The sequence below is a fragment of the Artemia sp. Qi Xiang Cuo genome, chromosome 9 (genome assembly GCF_049724085.1).
Source record: "Artemia sp. Qi Xiang Cuo chromosome 9, ASM4972408v1, whole genome shotgun sequence".
NCBI classification, from domain to species: Eukaryota; Metazoa; Arthropoda; class Branchiopoda; order Anostraca; family Artemiidae; genus Artemia; species Artemia sp. Qi Xiang Cuo.
This window is the reverse complement of record NC_142802.1, coordinates 40645326-40668115: the sequence shown is the minus strand read 5'-3', so window position 1 is coordinate 40668115 and position 22790 is coordinate 40645326. Positions and strand designations below refer to the sequence as shown.

Here is a 22790-nt window from a genome sequence, read left to right as displayed (position 1 = left end):
GAGAACTACCGGCCCATAAGCCTTACCTCAGTCGTTGCTAAGCTGATTGAAGGAATTGTCAATGATGCCGTTATAGCTCACATGACAAGGAATGGTCTCCTTTACAGCGGCCAACATGGCTTTAGAAAAGTAATGTCCATTGAAACGAACCTGATCCAAGCTTATGAATCAATCACTGAGGTTATCGAATCGGGATCCCCTGTAGACGTGTTCCTACTGGACCAGGCAAAAGCCTTCGATAAAATGTCCCACCGGTACCTGATGATTAAACTGTCAGCATATCACATTGATGTAGACGTAGCCCAGTGGATCCATAGCTTTCTGTCTGATAGAATCCAGATTGCTGCAGTCTACGACCACAACGGAAACCTCGTGTACTCGGCACCAGTAAATGTCAGAAGTGGTGTTCCACAGGGAACTAAGTTGGGCCCGACTTTATTCAACCTCTACATTAATGATGCTCCTGAGGTTGTCCAGAATCTGCTGGAACTATATGCAGACGATTCCAAACTCTTTGGACCTGCCGCTTCTGACGAAGACTGCAATGCCCTGCAACAAGACTTAACAAACCTCTGCCAATGGGCCTCAACTTGGACACTAGAGTTTAACCCAAGCAAATGTAAAGTTTTACATCTTGGACTGAACAACCCTTGCCATAGCTACCATATGTTGGACTCTACTGGTGCTATAACACCCATCCAAAGCGCAGAGGAAGACCGTGATCTCGGGGTAATCATAGATAATAAGCTGAAGTTCCATAGTCACTGCCGAACTCAAGCCGCAAAGGCAAACAAGATCCTAGGCCTAATCAAGCGATCAGTGACTAGTCGCCACCCCAGGGTCATTAAGAAGCTTTACACAGCCCTTGTCCGCCCTCATCTTGAGTTTGGGATGGCAGTTGCAAACCCCACTTTAAATGCGATGCAGAGTTGCTTGAAAAAGTCCAGAGAAGAGCTACTAGGCTCCCATTTGCCAACCAACAAATCCCATATGAGCAACGCCTAGAAAAGCTTGATTTGCAAACTCTGACCTACCGTAGAAAAAGGGGGACGTAATTTTGGCATATAAGTTGATGAACAGCAGTGTTATCAAGCCCATTCTCGAACAGGACCAGTCTAGCAGAGCGCGAGGTAACCCCATAAAACTCCGCCAAAGATTCAGCAGAAAGCGTGAGAAATACAACTTCTTCACCAATCGCGTTGTTCCGTTGTGGAATTCACTGAGCGATTCAACTGTTTCCGCAGCTTCAGTTAACAGCTTCAAGACTGGCGTTGACCATGACTGGAGGAACAAGCCATGGAGGACGCAGTGGGATGAGCCTGCATCCACCACTAGGGTCTATTAGTGTGTGATATTCAACTGTCCTGTATACGTGTAGGATGTGATGATCCACTAATGAATTGTGCAACGAACTCCTGTCATTACTACCTGGCGACATCTACAGGTTCCTGCAACCTTAGTCGCTAGAAGATGCGATTTAAGGTAATTTAATTTAGAGGATAAATTATGTCATGGGAATATTTTTTTGAATGGCCATCCCTGAAAGTTTCATTTTGTTTTTTAGAGCTTGAATTATTTTGCAAGGAATATTTTTGATTAAATGAAGATACAAAAATGAAGATACAAAAACAATGTAATATTAAAAATCTAGTGGGCATAACTGTACAACTTTTTTTTACAAAAGTTTGCAATTGGGTTGGGAATAGAAGAGTTTATTGTGGTTAAAAAGGGAATATGGTACCAAAATTGTACAGGTTGAAAAACTGGTGGAATTATTGTTCAAACTGAGAGCAACACATATACCCTTCTTCAAAAAGTTGTTTTTGAGAGGGGTTGGGGGAGGGGGGCAGATGTTCCATGAGCCTCATTTTTGCCTCCAATAATAAATACCTGCATAAATTTTTTCTATTAGCTTACTAAGCTCCTAAAGAGTCTGATCTGACCCAAATTAGAATTCGGGATGTCCATTGCTACACCAGTTAACTAGCTTGACAAATTGATTCTGAAATCAGTGCAGTGGCAAGCAACAAAATGCATGAGGGGTTTTCAAAATTTGCCATATTCTACCAGACTCCAGAGGCTCAATATACCATCTCTTGCATACTGATGTAAGCAAGGGGATGTATTGATGACATACAAATTGATCTGCAACCACAATATCATCCCTGACTTATTCCAGTTAGATGGTTTATCAAGAACAAGAGGGCACCCCCTGAAGCTCTACCAGAAACGTGCTAATACCAGGCTGCAAAACACATTTTTCTCCAACCGTGGGGTTGACGTTTGGAATTCCCTTAGCCAAAATGCAGTCATGTCCCCTAATACCAAAGCCTTCAAGTCAGCTGTTGACAGAGATTGGTGCAACAAGTTATGGTGCACAGTTTGGGATGCACCCAATGAGCTGAGTCACCATCATCATTGACCAGTGTCTACAGGATTTGTCCTTATTGCTGGCAAGTGTGATTTAAGGTAATTTAAGGTAAGATGCTATATGACAGTCTGCCTGATTTTGCATTAGATCAGAGCTTAAACTGTTTTTGCACTGCACAAAAAATTAAGTGAAAAATATCCATTTCTCCTTTCTATGATAGCAAAAAGTAGCTAAACTAGACTCTTAACAGACCCTCAAAGTTGATAGGCCTACATTATTTTTTTCTTTTTTTTTTGGTAGATACAACTTATATACCTGTGTTACAGTGTTAGCATTAATCTTGTTGAAACTGGTTTATCTGTAATTTGCATCAAAAGTGATGAAATTGAGAATGAATAAATGCATGGGAAATATATAATATGGGCTGCATAATTGCATAAGGTAAGAAAGAATAGGTGAGGTCAAAATTAATTTTGAAACAGAAACAAATGTTATACTTGGATTCAGGATGAAATTCTGATTCTAGAGGGAAGTTTGTTTCTTAGTTACCTGATTAGGTCAACTCCTATTAATCATGATAACTACCAGTACTTTTTTAGCATTGTTCAATCTTAATAGCCCCAATTGTAGGCTTGTACCAAATTACCTCTAAGTTTATCAGGTAAAGTCTAGCAAGTGACTTTTAGAAATGAGACAGCCAAGTAGCCTAGGCTATTTAGCCTATGATCATTTTAATACTTGTTTAGTGGTTACTTTCTCAGAAAGAAACATGCAAAATAAATAAACTATTACCTATAGATTCTTTAATTCATGCTATTTTCAATATTATGATGTCTTTTCTCACAAAAGATGAGGAGATGGGGTCCAATGCCAGAAGGATAATCAGCATAAAATAATGACCCTAATGGTACTAAATGTATTTAATTAACATGTATCCTCCTAGAGAGAATAGGGTAAAATTGTACTTTAGCTACTTTTGGCTATCTTTGAAAGGGGTTGGTTTAGGAAAATGAAACTTTCAGGGATGGGCCTAAAGGCTAAAGTATGTCCTAGGAAGTTATTTTGAAGTGCCTACCTTTACTCTTTCTCTCTCTAGAGGGTCCTGAAATTTGCCTGCATGACAGGTCTATACCTATTGAAATTTTGACAAAACAACATTTTACCTTAATTTTCAGCTATCAGTTTCTTTTTCTCTGGTTTTAGTTCTGAAAATGCAGTTCCTGTTATTTGAGTAGAATTATAAGCTATATCAATGTAATGTATTTGCATATCTTTAAAACCTTATAAATTGGGATTGAGCAAAGTTGTGAAGATGAAAATAATTTTGTTGTAGGTCTACTTCATTTAAGCAGAAGATCTATTTTGCAAGGTTTCACTTTTATAGGCTAACACACAAATTTTTAAAGGTCATCAAAGGTCAGGTCCCTCTGGAAGGAGGAGGAGTGGAGGTAGGTATTCACCATATGACTAATATGGGAATAAAGTTTTTGATGCAAATGGATATTATGTTTAGATTGAGGATGCAATTCTAGGTATATATTTGCACATTAGGGGGGTGGGGGTATATATTCTGTGAATATATAGGTCCTAAGAAATTCATGAATTTCTTAGAAAAACAGGCAAAACAAGGAAAGAAGTGAAGATAAGTGCTTGCCCCCTGCAAAATGTGTTAACTAGGATTATTCTGCATATCTTGGAGTAAGAATTGTTTTCTTAATATGTTTCCTTATGTCCAACTGGACTCCTAGGCTTAAAATAATGGTTGGCCAGTTGGCAATTAGCCATCTGGTGGTATCCCAGGTACTTGGCTACCTTCCCAGAACATACTTTAGCCTGTAGACCCATCCCTGAAAGTTTCATTTTCATAACCTAACCCCTTTCCAAGATAGCCAAAAGCAGCTAAAGTAAAATTTTACCGAAAATAGGCTAACCACCAGATAAGTACCATTCATTTAAGCAAGTCTAGTTTTCAAAATTCTTTTGGGCTTCCTTCATCTGGTTTACAATCCTTAACTACTACCTATCCTATTAGAAGCATAGCCCTTATAAAAAAAAAAAAATATTATAAATACTGGTATACCATTGAATACGTTCTATACAGCCCAAGATGATGATTTTTCTAGTTTATGCTAGTCTAAACTATAACCAGGACAAGAACTTGCCAAGGAGAATTCGAATATTTTGCTTTTAGATGATGCTGCCAAATTTGCGCATTAGTTACGTGAATAGGGCTCGTCATTTTAGGCGCTTTTTTGCGTGCACCAGATAGACTGTTTCAGCTCAACCAGTCAACCAGATTGAGCTCTACTGACGTTTTTGCGAGAAACATTGGTCATGAAAACTATTTTTGCGTGAAACAAGAGACTGGTTAAAGGTGTGGTTTAACCAAAACTGGCACTGTTTATAAACCTATGTTTGTAACCGTGAGCATGAACTTTCGGCAGAAACTTTAACTGTATGGTGTTTGATGGCAACAATTGAAATTTGTAGGGTTCATATATTGATAATCTAAACATACAGTAGGCCCAACAAATTCACCAAAAGTTGAAAAATATTTAGCTAGGCTATTTAACTGTATGAAACTTTAACTGTATGGTGTTTGATGGCAACAATTGAAATTTGTAGGGTTCATATATTGATAATCTAAACATCCAGCAGGCCCAACAAATTCACCAAAAGTTGAAAAATATTTAGCTAGGCTATTTTTTTTTTGGATATAATGTGTTTAAAATAATCAGAGCACTACTGAGCTTACATCTTTAGAACTCCATATATTACATTAATCAATTTGAGTTTGAAGCTGATCAGCAGAAGAGTTAACTTATAATCACTTTACATAATTTGGGATTCTTTTATTTATTCAATTGTCTAGGTTGTAGATCCTTGAGTGTGCCTAGGGTTAATATTTTTGGTAAATTTGCAGTTCGCAACATAATTAAGCTAGGATCAAAGTGAATAAATTATTTGATGCATTCTGGGTAAAATTCTAGTTTAGCTACTTTATCCTATTTTGGAAAAGAGTTGGGTTAGGAAAAGAAAACTTTTAGGGATGAGTCTACAGACTAAATATGTCCCAGGAAGGTATTTTGAAGTACCTACCTTGGCATTTGCCTAGAAAACTAACTGGAGACAAGAAAACATGTTAAGAAAACAATCCTTACTTTAAAATAGTCAACCTTGCTGTACTTTATCCTCCCCTTCCCCTTATGTGCAAATATATGGATCAATTTGTATCTTAATACATTCTGCCGCCTGTAACTTTTCTTCCAGTTATTGTTTTGTCACAGTTGATTCAATTTACAGGAACAGGGGTTAAAAAAACTGAAAGACATTGGAAAATTGATCAGATATCTATAATTTGGTCTATATAGTTGTACATTGGGGGGAGGGGGTAAGGTATAGTAAGGCTGCATACAAAATGTGTTAACTATGATTATTCTGCATATTATGAAATAAGAATAGTTTCCCAAACATGTTTCCTCCTCTCCAGTTAGCTTTCTTGCCAAAAACCTCCACTCCTCCCTTTAGAGGCAAGTGACCTTTGATGCCCTTTAAAAATCTGTGTTTTATGTAAGTATAACCTTACAAAACATTTCTTCTGCTCAAATTAAGTACAAAAACTTTTTTTCAGCTTCACAACTTTGCTCAATTCCAATTTATAAGGTTTCAAAGATATGCAAATGCTCTTCATAAATTTATAAAAAAAACCATTGATATTGCTAAAAAACTTTACTGAAATAACAATAATTACATTTTTAGAACTAAAGCCAGAGAAAAAGAAACTGATCTTAGAAAATTAAGGTAAAATGTTGTTTTGTTAAAATTTCAATATCTAATTGACCTGTCAAGTAGGCAAATTTCTAAAACATAGAAATAAAATGAGGGTTAACATGGAAGCTTGGAAATACCTTCCCAGAGTATGTTTTTGGCCCAGAATCCATCATTGAAAGTTGTATTTTCCTACCCTTACCCCTTTCCAAGATAGCAAAAAGTAGTTAAGCTAGAATTTTACTGCCTTTTCTTATGCTCTTTCAGAATCCAATAATCACTTCTGGGGCAAATTCCTTTTTGAGCAATTACAGGACTAAAAATGGCCCATAGTCACCAGAAGCTTATAAGCTTGTTTTATAAAATGAAACTGGCTAATGAGAAGAAATTGCTATTTGTAGTTGATTCAGGAATATTTTTTTAGTCTTGATTATAAAATGTTATTAACAAAAAAAATTTGAGTTTTTATTTCAAAGATAGCCTGAAACCCCTCAAAATGACATCACAGCAAAATTGAAATTATTTTTTTGGAGTTTCTAGCTCTTTTTAATAATTTGTATAAATTTGTTTTCAAAATAACAGTTTTCTATTGTGTCTAATAAAACATTCACAAATCAGCTACAAATAGCAATTTTGTCTCACTAGCCAGTTTTCCATTAGAAACATGCTGATATAGTTTTGGTGACTAATGCGCTGGTTTGAAGATGCAAAACGAATTTGCCCCAGAAGCAGTTATTTAATTATGAAATAGCATAAAAAAGACATCAAGTGATATATTGACAATCATTGTAGCTAAATTATGTTGTAAACTGAAAATTAACAATTTTGTATTTTAAAATTTTTCAGTAAATATATAATTATAAAAAAAGGAATATAAAAGTTCCGCGAAGGGCTGGGGCTCCCATAAGGGGGGGGGGCAGGGGGGCGCGCCCCCCTGGCTGACGGACGTTGCCTTATTTTCATATATTTGTTCTGAGATTTCTATTATATAGCAGTAAAAGTGCTACTTAGACCAGGTTTGCCCCCCCCCCCTTGAATTCAGCTTATGGGCACCTATGGCTCAGTGGATTCTTACTATCTTGAGAAGTAAAAGAGTTATGCAAATATAACTTGCAAAAGTGAATCCATGACCAAAAATATAACCTTTACAGGCAATGCCAAGCTACTATTTCTACCTTTTTCTTTATTTTTTAGGATTAAAAGATTCTATGCATGACAGGTCTTTTACTTAGCTTGGTAAATTTACAGGTTTCAACATAATTTAGCTATGATGAAAGTGGATACATCACTCAATGCTTTTATTATGGTTTTTCCTAATTCAATACATGCTTCTGTGTAAAGGTTATATTTTTGGTCATGGATTCGCTTTTGCAAGTTATATTTGCATAACTCTTTTACTTCTCAAGATAGTAAGAATCCACTGAGCCATGGTGGTTAATGTAACTGTCTTTACCTTTCTGAATAAAACACAATAGTACAAATATTCGTGTTTTATTTTATTGTTAAAATTTCTAGTTATTGAAATTATTTCTAAATATTTCTATTTTTTATCTTTCATTCTGCTAATTAAGCTTTTTTTAATCAGCTTCAAGGATATAGAAATAAAAAAAAATAGTTGAAAATAAGGTCTTTTAAATAGTACAAAATAAAAGTCACCAATATGATTACTCTAGATCAGTGTTTTTCTCTCCTTATACACTGATCAGTATCATGATTCTCTGACACTGTAGTATTTTAGTGTTTTTTATGTGGAGAAAATCCACACTCTCTTGCAGCTCTTAATGTTCATTGCCATACCCCTTTTCTCAGGGGTGTCAATTCGGGGGGGGGGCGTTTTCCAAACTATACTTTTAAAAATAACTTCTTTATTGTATTTAATTTCTATTTTCTATTTTATAATGGTTAAATTTTTTTTTTTGCCACCCCTTTTGTCACCCACCCCAACATTTTTGGGAATTGGTTTCACTTCCTTTTCTTATTGTTTTGGTTGATGTTAAGTAAATAAGATATGCTGCAAAATATAGATGTTTTTACCAGAGATTATAGCAATGTTTTTGCCAAATATTATAGTCTTTAGATTATAGCAATATAAAACTATATTGATTTCAATGTAGGGTCTTAAAAAGTATGCATGTATTCTGACAGAAAAATTCATATTATAATTGTAAAATAATTTTTGAAAATTTATTTCAGTCCAACAATGGGAGATTCTAACATGTCATTGCAGATTTTCCCTACTATCTTTGATAGCTCTTCATCTGTTGACAGTGATTCTTCAGAGGAAGAAGACTTGCAGTTTCTACAGTTTTCTTGGGAACTTGAAAATGTTTTCAGATGTATTGAACCTGAATGCCATCCAGTACACATTGGGTACATGCATACAGTGGCTACATATTCAGACAGGGAGTTCTGGCGCCACTTTCGTGTAACCAGATCAACATTTCAAATTCTTATGAGCTTTTGTTGGTAATTATAATTTACTGAGAATTAGTAGCTATTTTGTTATTCATTTATTTCGGTTGTAGTTATTTCTTTCAATTCACCAGAGAAAAGAGTTAAAAATAAAGATTTGTGACTCTCCCAAAGTTTTCTGTTTTTGTTGAAAATTAAAACCTTAGGTCAACTGTTAATTAAATACACCATTAATTAATTTAGTTTCTTTCTCATGAAAACGTTATTTTAGTCTGGATTAAACTCTTTATAGGGGATTCACCAGCTGAAATTTTTTAAGAAAGAGGTACCCAAGTTTAGTGCAATATATAACCTTTCCATGGTGTTGAATGTCATTACTTCCAAACCTTTAAAGATATTAAATTAGATGAAGGTCTCCTCAATAGTCTGTCAAGAATGTCTGAAATATATAAGGCCAATACTGGTCCATTCAATTAATTTTTTGGTTGACTACTTATTAAGACATACTGCTCCTTGTTTTTGCTAAGTTTCTGATTAGATGATTTACATTTGTCATTCAAAACTAGCCTTTTGAACCTCTTAAGTCTAAACTAAATTTGTTTACGTCATATTTTTTTTTAATGAAATGAATTTGAAAACAAAGTTAGAAATTTCTGTGAAGTAAGTATAAAACTGTATATGAAGAAACAGTTCACATGTTGCCTATGGCTTGGATGCTCCCATTGTAGCTGGTTGAACTATATTCAATTTTGTTAAAATTTGAAAACACTAAATGATAAGACACGACTGCATAAGGGGGAAATAGCAAAATTTTATTGAATTAAATTTATTTAACAAACTTCAGCAACATTCAAATAGGGTTTAGTTTACAATTATATGTCTACTAAAGCAATTACTAAGAAGAAAAGTTTCAATCTATCCATTTAGCTGAAATATTGAAGCTACAAAAATAGCTTTCCAAATAAACTATGATTCACATAAGGCCCTACAAGAAAATATTTGTTGTATATAACAAAATAGATAACATATATACCAATCCCCTCGGAAAAAAACAGCATTGTAAATTTTGTTCTTGGAAATTTTTTTTCTAAAGGTTTTATTCTTTTCAGTTCTGCAGATGATAAAGTGTACCATGGGGGACAAAAGTCCCTTAATCTGAATGAGTCCCTTATCATTACCCTGACTTATTTGGCAAATCAGGAAGTAATCTGTATTATTGCTGAAAAGTTTGGTCGGTCTCAATTTGCTGTCTGGACAGCACTTGATTCAGTGTGTGACGGTATATTTCAAAACTATAAACAAGTAATAAAGTGGCCTGAATTCGATTCTCTCTCAAATATCGCATCTAAATTTAAACAACGAGCTGGCTTCCCTGGAGTGATTGGATATATTGATGGATGCCATATACCAATTAATGCTCCAGTTAAGTTTCAGAAGGACTAATTAAATTACAAGCAATTTCATTCTACAATATTATCAGCTGTAGTGCTTCCAGATAGATATTTTTCTTATGTTTGTGCTGGTTTTCATGGAAGCAACCATGATAGTTATATATTTCAAAGATCTAATTGGTATAGGCAAACCATATTAGATCCTCAAAGTAGATTTTCTACCTCGGGAGATTATCACATTCTAGGTGACAATGCCTTTCCTATTCAACCTTGGTTACTAGTACCTTATAAAAATAATGAACAGAATCTCAACAGAACCAAAAAAAGGATAATAAAAAACTTTCTCAAACGAGAATTGTAGTTGAACATGCTTTTGGGGACATTTTGAACCGGTTCTGACGTTGCTCAAATATTTATGCTTCTGTACCAAAGGCAGTGAAGATTGTTACAGCGTCTTGTTTAATTCACACTCTATCGATAGAAAATAGGAATTTTGTTTATGATAGAGACCTTACATTTGAAATTCACACCAGGGTGAATAGTACTCTACACCACTCCTCCAGAAGTTCATCACAGAATGGTTTTGAAAAGAGAAACCTAAGTTCCTCTCAATTATAGCTACATGTGAATTATTTTTTAATTTATCTTTTTTTTAGTTATAGTTAAATCAGTTTGTGCTTTATTTACAGTGTAATAAATTTGCATAAGATATTGAAAGGATAGACACTGGTTTTGAGCAGCAATAGTCTCTTATTCAGTATCCCACATATTTTTTATTTCTATGTACATATTCAACTATTATTTTTAGACATTGCTGATCTTAGACCACAGTATTAAAAAAAACACAATATTTTGTCTTTAGAATGGAAATTAAAATAAAAATTTAACCATAATTTTGTAGCCAACTCATAAGTTAAACAGTCATAGTGTTAGGTTTAAACGCTAAATCATGATATTTTGACCATATTTGAGAAGAAAATAAAATTTATGTACAATCTTCAAGGGTAAAGCTTGTAAAGATAAAGATGAGTTTATTAAAGCAAAATGAAAATGTATAGATTGATAAAGTGAAACCAAATGTATGTTTTTTGGTCTTTCATTTCTCTATATATGTTTCTAAGAATTTTATTTTCATTTCCAAGTTTTCTGGGTGTTTGCTTTCCAAATGTCTTTCTCTTCTTTTGTCTTTGTTGTGGGGACAGCTATGCCTTAGGACCTAAGAAAAGCGAAACCTTCTAGATTATAAACAGCAAAATAAAAATAAAAAAAAAGAAACTAGATATCCATTTAACCTTGGTACAGATCTGATGGGAATTAATTTTTTTTTTTCAGCAAAAAAAGATACCATTTTTACAGATGGAAATAAATTTTCTTTTACTGAAAAGGGGGCTAGAAAGTTCAATACCGCCCTGTACCAATGCCCTGGAACTGTTAAATCTTAAACTAATTTGACAATTTCAATTGGAAATGCAAGTATTTTGTGTCTGGATTAATGTATTCATTAAATTCTTTGTGTACTCCCAAAATTATTTGCTTCGTGGGATTTTTAGAAAAAAGAGTAAAATTTGTGATTAACTGCTGATATTTTTGAAAGTATTGTATTTGATGCAAGCTTATTTGATTATTTCGGCTCCCATTTCTATCATTTAACAGACCTATCTTAGATCCTCATGTGCCTTCAGAGGCACACTAGGGTATTGTACAAAAATTGACACCAGTCATCCCATAAACATGCTGCCACTATTTTTCACCATTTTACATAAATTACATCCTAGCAAATGCAGTGGACTGTTCTTTTTGCTTAGGTTAAAAAAAAAAAAAATCTTTGTTGAGTAATTGATGTTTTTCAGCATTTAGAAAGTATTAGGGTACTTTAGTTTGATTCAAGGGACAGAGCCTGCCATGTGCTGTTTTTTTCTGTTGGTTTTATATGACTATTTAATAAAAATATATTCAGTGATTTAATTTTTTCTTATTTTTATTCATTACATAGGAAGGGCCAATTGAAAGTGATCAAATGTATCAATTTCATATGATAGCAGCAAAATAAGACGTGTGCACAGCGTTTCGAACTATAAGTTTGAAACTATCACTTCAAGCAGTAGTTTCAAGTGATACAATATACCGTATTAAAAGCTGATGGAGTTAAATTATTGTTTTTAGTCTTTAATATGATTAATCTCCCCAAGCAGTCTTTTCAATTTGTATAAATACACACGTTTAGTTACTAAGGCGAGGTTCCATAGTAGACGCTCCTGAGCCATTAGTAATAAATTAGAATCCATCTTAGTGGGAATTACTAATGATTGGGATGTGCTGATTCCTAAGGAATTGATATTTTACTATTTGTCATGAAATAGCTTTCAATACTTATAGTTTTACACTACGTAGTCTTTAATGGATTAACTGAGATTTTAAAGCACCGTTTCCATTTCATACTTAATGAAAAAAATGGAGAGCAAATAAATCAATGGGAAATAGTCTTTTGATCAAAATTATTTTCTTGCAATGGTTTTCATAAGCAACCACGATAGCTATGTTTTTCAAAAGTTTGATTGGTATAGACAGTCCACATTAGATCGTCAAAGAAGACTGTCTTTCTCTGGAGATTATCATATTCTAAGTGACAATGATTTTCCTGTTCAACCTTGGCTACTAGCGCCTTTTAAGAAGACTGAACAGAATATCAACAGAACAAAAAAATTATAATTTACAACTTTCTCAAACGAGAATTGTAGTTGAACATGCTTTTGGGGACACTGTTAACAGGTTGAGATGTTGTTTAAATATTTATGCTCCCGTGTTAAAGGCAGTGAACATTATTGCAGTGTCTTTTTCTTACTCACAATTTAATTAATCTATAAAAAGGCAACAGTGATTTTATTTGTTATAGTGACTCTACTCTTACAGTTCACACCTACATGAATAGGACTCTACACAACCCTTTTAGAATCTCACAAAAAAAATGGCTTTGAAAAGGAAAACCTCATTTGTAGTTAGATGTAACTAATTTGTAACTTATCTCTTTAAAGTTTCAGTTAAATTAACTTGTGCTTTATTGACAGTTTGATGCATTTCTGTTCGATAATTAAAGGATAGACACTGGTTTTAGGGAATGATAATCTTTCTTATTCAATATCCCATATATTTTTATTTTCTATGCACACATACAACTATTATTTTCACACTTTGCATATGTTTGTCACTTTGACCTCAGTATTGAAAAAAAACTTTCTGGTAAAATGTACTCTGTTTTTTCTTTAGAAGGGAAATTGAAGTAAACATTTAATCATGATTTTGTGGTCAACTTATAAGTAAAACTGTGATAATGTTAAGTATGTTTATATAGTCCTGAGATTTTGACCATATTTGAGAAAAAGAAACTTTAGATGGTTCAATTTCGGAAGGTTAGGCTTGTAAAGATAAAAATGAGTTTATTAAAATAAAAATACGTAGATTAATAAAGTCAAACCAAATGTATGTTTTCTTTTATTTCTCTTTGTTTGCATCTAAGAATTTTCTTTTCATTTCCAAGTTTTCTTGATGTCTTCTTTCTGAATCTCTTTCTCTTCTTTCGTGTCTGCTCTTCTTATATTCTATAAAAGCTCGCATTTGCTCCTTGTTTTCTTCAAGCAGCTGAATTTTTTTTTGACTGTTTGTTGCTCTAGATGGCTTAACTTGTTGTGGAGACTGGTATGTCGTAGGACCTAAGAACAAAAGAAACATTAAAAGCAACAAAAAAATCTCCACCTCAGCCAAATTTGCTTCTTTTTCTTTCCCGTAAGGCTTCTAATTGTTTTAAATTTATCTTTCATAAGAGTTCTACATACATTTTTCTACAAATTGATAACCTACCCTTGCATGTGTTTTGATTTATACTCTCGTTTATTATATTTTATACCCTTGTATAAAAAAAAAAAAAAGTCAAAGCTTAGATGTAAAAACTTTTAACTTCGAAACCTATAAAATTATCAACAGTTTTTGTGGTACCAAACTGTGAGTAAGGAGCGACCCAGCACGATAGTAACCAAAACTTTAAAGAACGGAATTTTGATACCATTAGATATATCATGATAGTCGGATTTTTATGTTGATTTCAAATATACAAGTTTCATCAACTTTAGTCTTACCCATCAGAAGTTACGAGCCTGGGATTTGCCTTATATTCGAAAAAAGGGGGGACGCCCCCCTAAAGGTCATAGAATCATAATGAAAATCACACCATCAGAATCGGCGTATCAGAGAACTCTTCTGTAGAGGTTTCAAGCTCGCATTTGCCAAGATGTTGAATAATGTATTTTTTGCCAGAGATCACGGATGCGTGTTTATTTGTTTTTCCCCAGGGGTGATTGTGTCGACCCAGTGGTCCAAAAATATTGCGAGAGTGCTCATTTGAACGGAAATAAAAATTTCTAGTGCCCTTTTTAAGTGACAAAAAAATTGCAGGGCAACTAGGCCCCCTCCCACTCTCATTTTTTCTCCAAGTCGCCAGATCAAAATTTTGAGACGGCCATTTTTTCAGCATAGTCGAAAAATCTAGTAACCATGTCCTTGAGGATGACTCAGTCCCACAAGTCCCTGGGGCTGAAAGTTATGAACTTTGCCCATTGTTTACATATAGTGTTGGTTATTGGAAAGTATACAGACATTTTCAAGGTTTTTTTCTTCGTGGGTGTGTGTGTGGGGGGGGGGTGTCGGGGGTTACGTGGGAAGATCTTTCAATGGAGAAATTTTTCATTGGGGAAGATAATTTTTCCATGCACCGGATTTCCCATCATTACTTAAAAAAGGTCAGAAATTAAATTAAATTATTACGTATATGAGAGGGGGTAGCCCCCTCGGCAAAAACACGCTTTTTAAACAAAATTATTTTTCTTAATTTAAAATTTATTATAATTAAATAGCCTTTGTGATTCAGGGGTCATTCTTAAAAAAATCGAACTTTAGCGTAAAGAGCAAGATATTGACGTGGGGGCGAACCCCTCTCATGTACGTAATAATTTCATATACGTAATAAACCAAGATTTTTTAAGCATCTCATAAGTAAAACTTGGTTGGCAAAGTTAAGAATATAAATTAAAACCTGAAATTTTGATCATAACTTGAAAATCTGTGTAGTACTAACAGAAATAATCATAATTTCAAAATAGACATAATAGTCTATTAGATTATCGTTTTGAGTAATACTAAACCACGTTTTTTATTTGTATGAGTTTTCAAGCTATGATCAAAATTTCAGGTTTTACTTTATATGCTTAACTTTGCCAACCAAGTTTTACTTATGAGATGCTTAAAAAATCTTGGTTTATCGGAGGCGAACCCCTCTCATATACGTAATAATTTAATTTAATTTCTGACCTTTTTTAAGTAATGATGGGAAATCCGGTGCATGGAAAAATTATCTTCCCCAATTAAAAATTTCTCCATCGAAAGATCTTCCCATGTAACCCCCGACCCCCCCCCCCACACACACACGAAAAAACCTTGAAAACGTCTGTATACTTCCCAATAACCAACACTATATGTAAACAAGGGGCAAAGTTCATAACATTCAGCCCCAGGGACTTGTGGGACTGAGTCATCCTCAAGGACATGGTTACTAGATTTTTCGACTATGCTGAAAAAATGGCCGTCTCAAAATTTTGATCTGGTGACTTAGAGAAAAAATGAGAGTGGGAGGGGGCCTAGTTGCCCCGCAATTTTTTCGTCACTTAAAAAGGGCACTAGAAATTTTAATTTCCGTTCAAATGAGCACTCTCGCAATATTTTTGGACCACTGGGTCGACACAATCACCCCTGGGGAAAAACAAATAAACACGCATCCGTGATCTCTGGCAAAAAATACATTATTTAACATCTTGGCAAATGCGAGCTTGAAACCTCTACTGAAATGTTTTCTGATACGCCGATTCTGATGGTGTGATTTCCATTATGATTCTATGACCTTTAGAGGGGCATCCCCCCTTTTTTCGAATATCAGGCAAATCCCAGGCTCGTAACTTTCGATGGGTAAGACTAAAGTTGATGAAACTTGTACATTTGAAATCAACATAAAAATCCGACTCTCATGATATATCTATTGGTATCAAAACTCCGTTCTTTAAAGTTTTGGTTACTATCGTGCTGGGTCGCTCCTTACTCACAGTTTGGTACCACAAAAACTGTCGATAATTTTATAGGTTTCGAAGTTAAAAGATTTCACATCTAAGCTTTGACTGTTTTTTTGTTATATACAAGGGTATAAAATATACTAAACGCGAGTATAAATCAAAACATATGCAAGGGTAGGTTATCAATTTGTAGAAAAATGTATGCAGAACTCTTATGAAAGATAAATTTAAAACAATTAGAAGCCTTACGGGAAAGAAAAAGAAGCAAATTTGGCTGAGGTGGAGATTTTTTTTGTTGCTTTTAATGTTTCTTTTGTTCTTAGGTCCTACGACATACCAGTCTCCACAGCAAGTTAAGCCATCTAGAGCAACAAACAGTCAAAAAAAAATTCAGCTGCTTGAAGAAAACAAGGAGCAAATGCGAGCTTTTATAGAATATAAGAAGAGCAGACACGAAAGAAGAGACAGAGAGTCAGAAAGAAGACATCAAGAAAACTTGGAAATGAAAAGAAAATTCTTAGATGCAAACAAAGAGAAATAAAAGAAAACATACATTTTGTTTGACTTTATTAATCTACGTATTTTTATTTTAATAAACTCATTTTTATCTTTACAAGCCTAATCTTCCGAAATTGAACCATCTAAAGTTTTTTTTTCTCAAATATGGTCAAAATCTCAGGACTAAGTAAACATACTTAACATTATCACAGTTTTACTTATAAGTTGGCCACAAAATCATGATTAAATGTTTGATTCAATTTCCCTTCTAAAAAAAACAGAGTACATTTTACCAGAAAGTTTTTTTCAATACTGAGGTCAAAGTGACAAACATATGAAAAGTGTTAAAATAATAGTTTTATATGTGCATAGAAAATAAAAATATATGGGATATTGAATAAGGAAGATTATCATTCCCTAAAACCAGTGTCTATCCTTTCATTATCGAACAGAAATGCATCAAACTGTCAATAAAGCACAAGCTAATTTAACTGAAACTTTAAAGAGATAAGTTACAAATTAGTTACATCTAACTACAAATGAGGTTTTTCTTTTCAAAGCCATTTTTTTTGTGAGATTATAAAAGGGTTGTGTAGAGTCCTATTCATGTAGGTGTGAATTGTAAGCGTAGAGTCAATATCACAAATAAAATCACTGTTGCCTTTTTATAGATTAATTAAATTGTGAGTAAAAAAAAACACTGTAACAATCTTCACTGCCTTTAACACGGGAGCATAAATATTGGAGCAACATCTCAACCTGTTAACAGTGTCCCCAAAAGCATGTTCAACTACAAGTCTCGTTTGAGAAAGTTTTATATTATAATTTTTTTGTTCTGTTGATATTCTGTTCAGTCTTCTTAAAAGGCGCTAGTAGCCAAGGTTGAACAGGAAAATCATTGTCACTTAGAATGTGATAATCTCCCGAGGAAGACAGTCTACTTTGACGATCTAATGTGGACTGTCTATACCAATCAAACTTTTGAAAAACATAGCTATCGTGGTTGCTTATGAAAACCATTGCAAGAAAATAATTTTGATCAAAAGACTATTTCCCATTGATTTATTTGCTCTCCATTTTTTTCATTAAATATGAAATGGAAACGGTGCTTTAAAATCTCAGTTAATCCATTAAAGACTACGTAGTGTAAAACTATAAGTATTGAAAGCTATTTCATGACAAGTAGTAAAATAGCAATTCCTTAGGAATCAGCAAATCCCAATCATTAGTAATTCTCACTAAGTTGGATTCTAATTTATTACTAATGGCTCAGGAGCGTCTACTATGGACCCTCGCCTTAGTAACTAAACGTGTATATTTACACAAATTGAAAAGACTGCTTGGGGAGATAAATCATATTAAAGACTAAAAATAATAATTTAACTCTATCAGTTTTTAATGCGGTATATTGTATCACTTGAAACTACTGCTTGAAGTTATAGTTTCGAGCTTATAGTTTGAAACGCTGTGCACACGTCTTATTTTGCTGCTATCATATTAAATTGATACATTTGATCACTTTCAAGTGGCCCTTCCTATGTAATGACTAACAATAAAAAAAAAATAAATCACTGATTATATTTTTATTAAAAAGTCATATAAAACCAACAGAAAAAAAACAACACATGACAGGCTCTGTCCCTTGAATCAAGCTAAAGTACCCTAATACTTTCTAAATGCTGAAAAACATCAATTACTCAACAAAGATTTAATTTTTTTTTAACCTAAGCAAAAAGAACAGTCCACTGCATTTGCTAGGATGTCATTTATGGAAAACGGTGCAAAATAGTGGCAGCACGTTTATGGGACGACTGGTGTCTATTTTTATACAATACCCTAGTGTGTCTCTAGAGGCACATGAGGATCTAAGATAGGTCTGTTAAATGATAGAAATGGGAGCTGAAATAATCGAATAAGCTTGCATCAAATACAATACGTTCAAAAATATCAGCAGTTAATCACAAATTTTACTCTTTTTTCTAAAAATCCCACGAAGCAAATAATTTGGGGAGTACACAAAGAATTTAATGAATGCATTAATCCAGACACAAAATACTTGCATTTCTAATTGCAATTGTCAAATTAGTTTAAGATTTAACAGTTCCAGGGCAATGGTACAGGGCGGTATGGAACTTTCTAGCCCCCTTTGGAGTAAGAGAAAAGGCATTTTCATCTGTAAAAAGAGCATCTTTTTTTGCTGGAAAAAAAAATAATTTCCCTCGGATCTGTACCAAGGTTAAAGGGATACCTAGTTTCTTTTTTTTTATTTGTCTTTTACTGTCTATAATCTAGAAGGTTTCGTTTTATCTTAGGTCCAAAGGCATAGCTGTCCCCACAACGAAGACAAAAGAAGAGAAAGAGATTTGGAAAGCAGACACCAAGGAAACTTGGAAATAAAAAATAAAATTCTTAGAAGCATATGAAGAGAAATGAAAGACCAAAAAAAATACATTTGGTTTCACTTTATTAATCTATACATTTTCATTTCGCTTTAATAAACTCATCTTTATCTTTACAGGCTTTACCCTTGAAGATTGTACATAAATTTTATTTTCTTCTCAAATATGGTCAAAATATCATGATTTAGCGTTTAAACCTAACACTATGACTGTTTAACTTATGAGTTGGCTACAAAATTATGGTTAAATTTTTATTTTAATTTCCATTCAAAAGACAAAATATTGTGTTTTTTTTTTAATACTGTGGTCTAAGATCAGCAATGTGTAAAAATAATAGTTGAATATGTACATAGAAATGAAAAATATGTGGGATATTGAATAAGAGACTATTGCTGCTCAAAACCAGTGTCTATCCTTTCAATATCTTATGCAAATTCATCAGACTGTAAATAAAACACAAACTGATGTAACTATAATTAAAAAAAAAGATAAATTAAAAAATAATTCACATGTAGCTATAATTGAGAGGAAATTAGGTTTCTCTTTTCAAAACCATTCTGTGATGAACTTCTGGAGGGGTGGTGTAGAGTCCTATTCACCCTGGTGTGAATTTCAAGTGTAGGATCTCTATCATAAACAAAATTCCTATTTTCTATCGATAGAGTGTGAATTAAACAAGACGCTGTAACAATCTTTTCACTGCCTTTGGTACAGAAACATAAATATTTGAGCAACGTCAGAACCGGTTCAAAATGTTCCCAAAAGCATGTTCAACTATAATTCTCGTTTGAGAAAGTTTTTTATTATCCTTTTTTTGGTTCTGTTGAGATTCTGTTCATTATTTTTTTACGGTACTAGTAACCAAGGTTGAATAGGAAAGGCATTGTCACCTAGAATGTGATAATCTCCCGAGGTAGAAAATCTAGTTTGAGGATCTAATATGGTTTGCCTATACCAATTAGATCTTTGACATATATAGCTATCATGGTTGCTTCCATGAAAACCAGCACAAATATAAGAAAAACATCTATCTGGAAGCACTACAGCTGATAATATTGTAGAATGAAATTGCTTGTAATTTAATTAGTCCTTCTGAAACTTAACTGGAGCACTAATTGGTATATGGCATCCATCAATATATCCAATCACTCCAGGGAAGCCAGCTCGTTGTTTAAATTTAGATGCAATATTTGAGAGGGAATCGAATTCAGGCCACTTGATTACTTGTTTGTAGTTTTCAAATATACCGTCACACACTGAATCAACTGCTGTCCAGACAGCAAATTGAGACCGACCAAACTTTTCAGCAATAATACAGATTGCTCCCTGATTTGCCAAATAAGTCAGGGTAATGAGAAGGGACTCATTCAGATTAAGAGGCTTTTGTCCCCCATGGTACACTTTATCATCTGCAGAACTGAAAAGAATAAAACCTTTAGAAAAAAAAATTCCAAGAACAAAATTTCCAATGCTGTTTTTTTCCGAGGGGATTAGTATATATGTTATCTATTTTGTTATATACAACAAATATTTTCTTGTAGGGCCTTATGTGAATCATAGTTTATTTGGAAAGCTATTTTTGTAGCTTCAATATTTCAGCTAAATGGATAGATTGAAACTTTTCTTCTTAGTAATTGCTTTAGTAGACATATAATTGTAAACTAAACCCTATTTGAATGTTGCTGAAGTTTGCTAAATAATTTTTATTCAATGAAATTTAGCTATTTCCCCCTTATACAGTCGTGTCTTATCATTTAGTGTTTTAAAATTTTAAAAATAATTAATATATTTAAAACAGCTACTATTGGAGCAACCAAGCTATTGGCCGAATGTGAACTGTTTATTAATATCATAAATTTTTATAATTAATTCACATAAATTTCTCACTTTATTTTCAAATTAATTTCATTAAAAAAAAATATGATGTAAACAAATTTAGTTTAGACTTAAAAGGTTCAAAAAGCTAGTTTTGAATGACAAATGTAAAGCATCTAATCAGAAACTTAGCAAAAACAAGGAGCAGTATGTCTTAATAAGTAGTCAACCAAAAAATTAATTGAATGGACCAGTATTGGCCTTATATATTTCAGACATTCTTGACAGACTATTGAGGAGACCTTCATCTAATTTAATATCTTTAAAGGTTTGGAAGTAATGACATTCAACACCATGGAAAGGTTATATATTGCACTAAACTTGGGTACCTCTTTCTTAAAAAATTTCAGCTGGTGAATCCCCTATAAAGAGTTTAATCCAGACTAAAATAACGTTTTCATGAGAAAGAAACTAAATTAATTAATGGTGTATGTAATTAGCAGTTGACCTAAGGTTTTAATTTTCAACAAAAACAGAAAACTTTGGGAGAGTCACAAATCTTTATTTTTAACTCTTTTCTCTGGTGAATTGAAAGAAATAACTACAACCGAAATAAATGAATAACAAAATAGCTACTAATTCTCAGTAAATTATAATTACCAACAAAAGGTCATAAGAATTTGAAATGTTGATCTGGTTACACGAAAGTGGCGCCAGAAGTCCCTGTCTGAATATGTAGCCACTGTTTGCATGTACCCAATGTGTACAGGATGGCATTCAGGTTCAATACATCTGAAAACATTTTCAAGTTCCCAAGAAAACTGTAGAAACTGCAAGTCTTCTTCCTCTGAAGAATCACTGTCAACAGATGAAGAGCTATCAAAGATAGTAGGGAAAATCTGCAATGACATGTTAGAATCTCCCATTGTTGGACTGAAATAAATTTTCAAAAATTATTTTACAATTATAATATGAATTTTTCTGTCAGAATACATGCATACTTTTTAAGACCCTACATTGAAATCAATATAGTTTTATATTGCTATAATCTAAAGACTATAATATTTGGCAAAAACATTGCTATAATCTCTGGTAAAAACATCTATATTTTGCAGCATATCTTATTTACTTAACATCAACCAAAACAATAAGAAAAGGAAGTGAAACCAATTCCCAAAAATCTAGGGGACGGTGACAAAAGGGGTGGCAAAAACAACAAGTTAACCATGATTAAATATAAAATAGCAATTAAATACAATTAAGACGGTATTTTTCAAAGTATAGGATGGAAAACGCCCCCCCCCGAATTGACACCCCTGAGAAAAGGGGTATGGCAATGAAAATTAAGAGCTGCAAGAGAGTGTGGAGTTTCTCCACGTAAAAAAAAACACTAAAATAATACCGTGTCAGAGAATCAGGATACTGATCAGTGCATAAGGAGAGAAAAACACTGATCTAGAGTTATCATATTGGTGACTTTTATTTTGTACTATTTAAAAGACCTTATTTTCAACTATTTTTTTTTATTTCTATATCCTTGAAGCTGATTAAAAAAAGCTTAATTAGCAGAATGAAAGATAAAAAATAGAAATATTTAGAAATAATTTCAATAACTAGAAATTTTAACAATAAAATAAAACACGAATATTTGTACTATTGTGTTTTATTCAGAAAGGTAAAGACAGTTACATTAACCACCATGGCTCAGTGGATTCTTACTATCTTGAGAAGTAAAAGAGTTATGCAAATATAACTTGCAAAAGCGAATCCATGACCAAAAATATAACCTTTACACAGAAGCATTTATTGAATTATGAAAAACCATAATAACAGCATTGAGTGATGTATTCACTTTCATCATAGCTAAATTATGTTTAAACCTTTAAATTTACCAAGCTAAGTAAAAGACCTGTCATGCATAGAATCTTTTAATCCCAAAAAATAAACAAACAGGTAGAAATAGTAGCTTGGCAATGCCTGTAAAGGTTATATTTTTGGTCATGGATTCACTTTTGCAAGTTATATT

General features: G+C 33.2%; 2 protein-coding genes across 3 annotated transcripts in view; both read right to left on the bottom strand.

The window, feature by feature from the left end:
• LOC148948651 (armadillo repeat-containing protein 8-like) overlaps positions 1–4582 on the bottom strand; it is an 81611-nt gene extending 77029 nt beyond the window's left edge. For both annotated transcript variants that reach the window (XM_089094030.1, XM_089094031.1), the window contains exon 1: positions 4452–4582. In XM_089094030.1, coding sequence (XP_088950156.1) covers positions 4452–4454 — 3 coding nt within the window. In that variant the 5' untranslated portion in view covers positions 4455–4582. The remainder of the gene's footprint in view (positions 1–4451) is intronic.
• Positions 4583–20032: 15450 nt separating this feature from the next.
• On the bottom strand, positions 20033–21856 carry LOC148948650 (uncharacterized). The gene is made up of 2 exons (XM_089094986.1): positions 21425–21856; positions 20033–20366 (listed from the first exon to the last, which is right to left on the bottom strand). Exons 1-2 carry the CDS (start codon positions 21688–21690, stop codon positions 20033–20035), a joined length of 600 nt encoding a protein of 199 aa, XP_088951112.1. The 5' UTR covers positions 21691–21856.
• Positions 21857–22790: the final 934 nt, after the last annotated feature.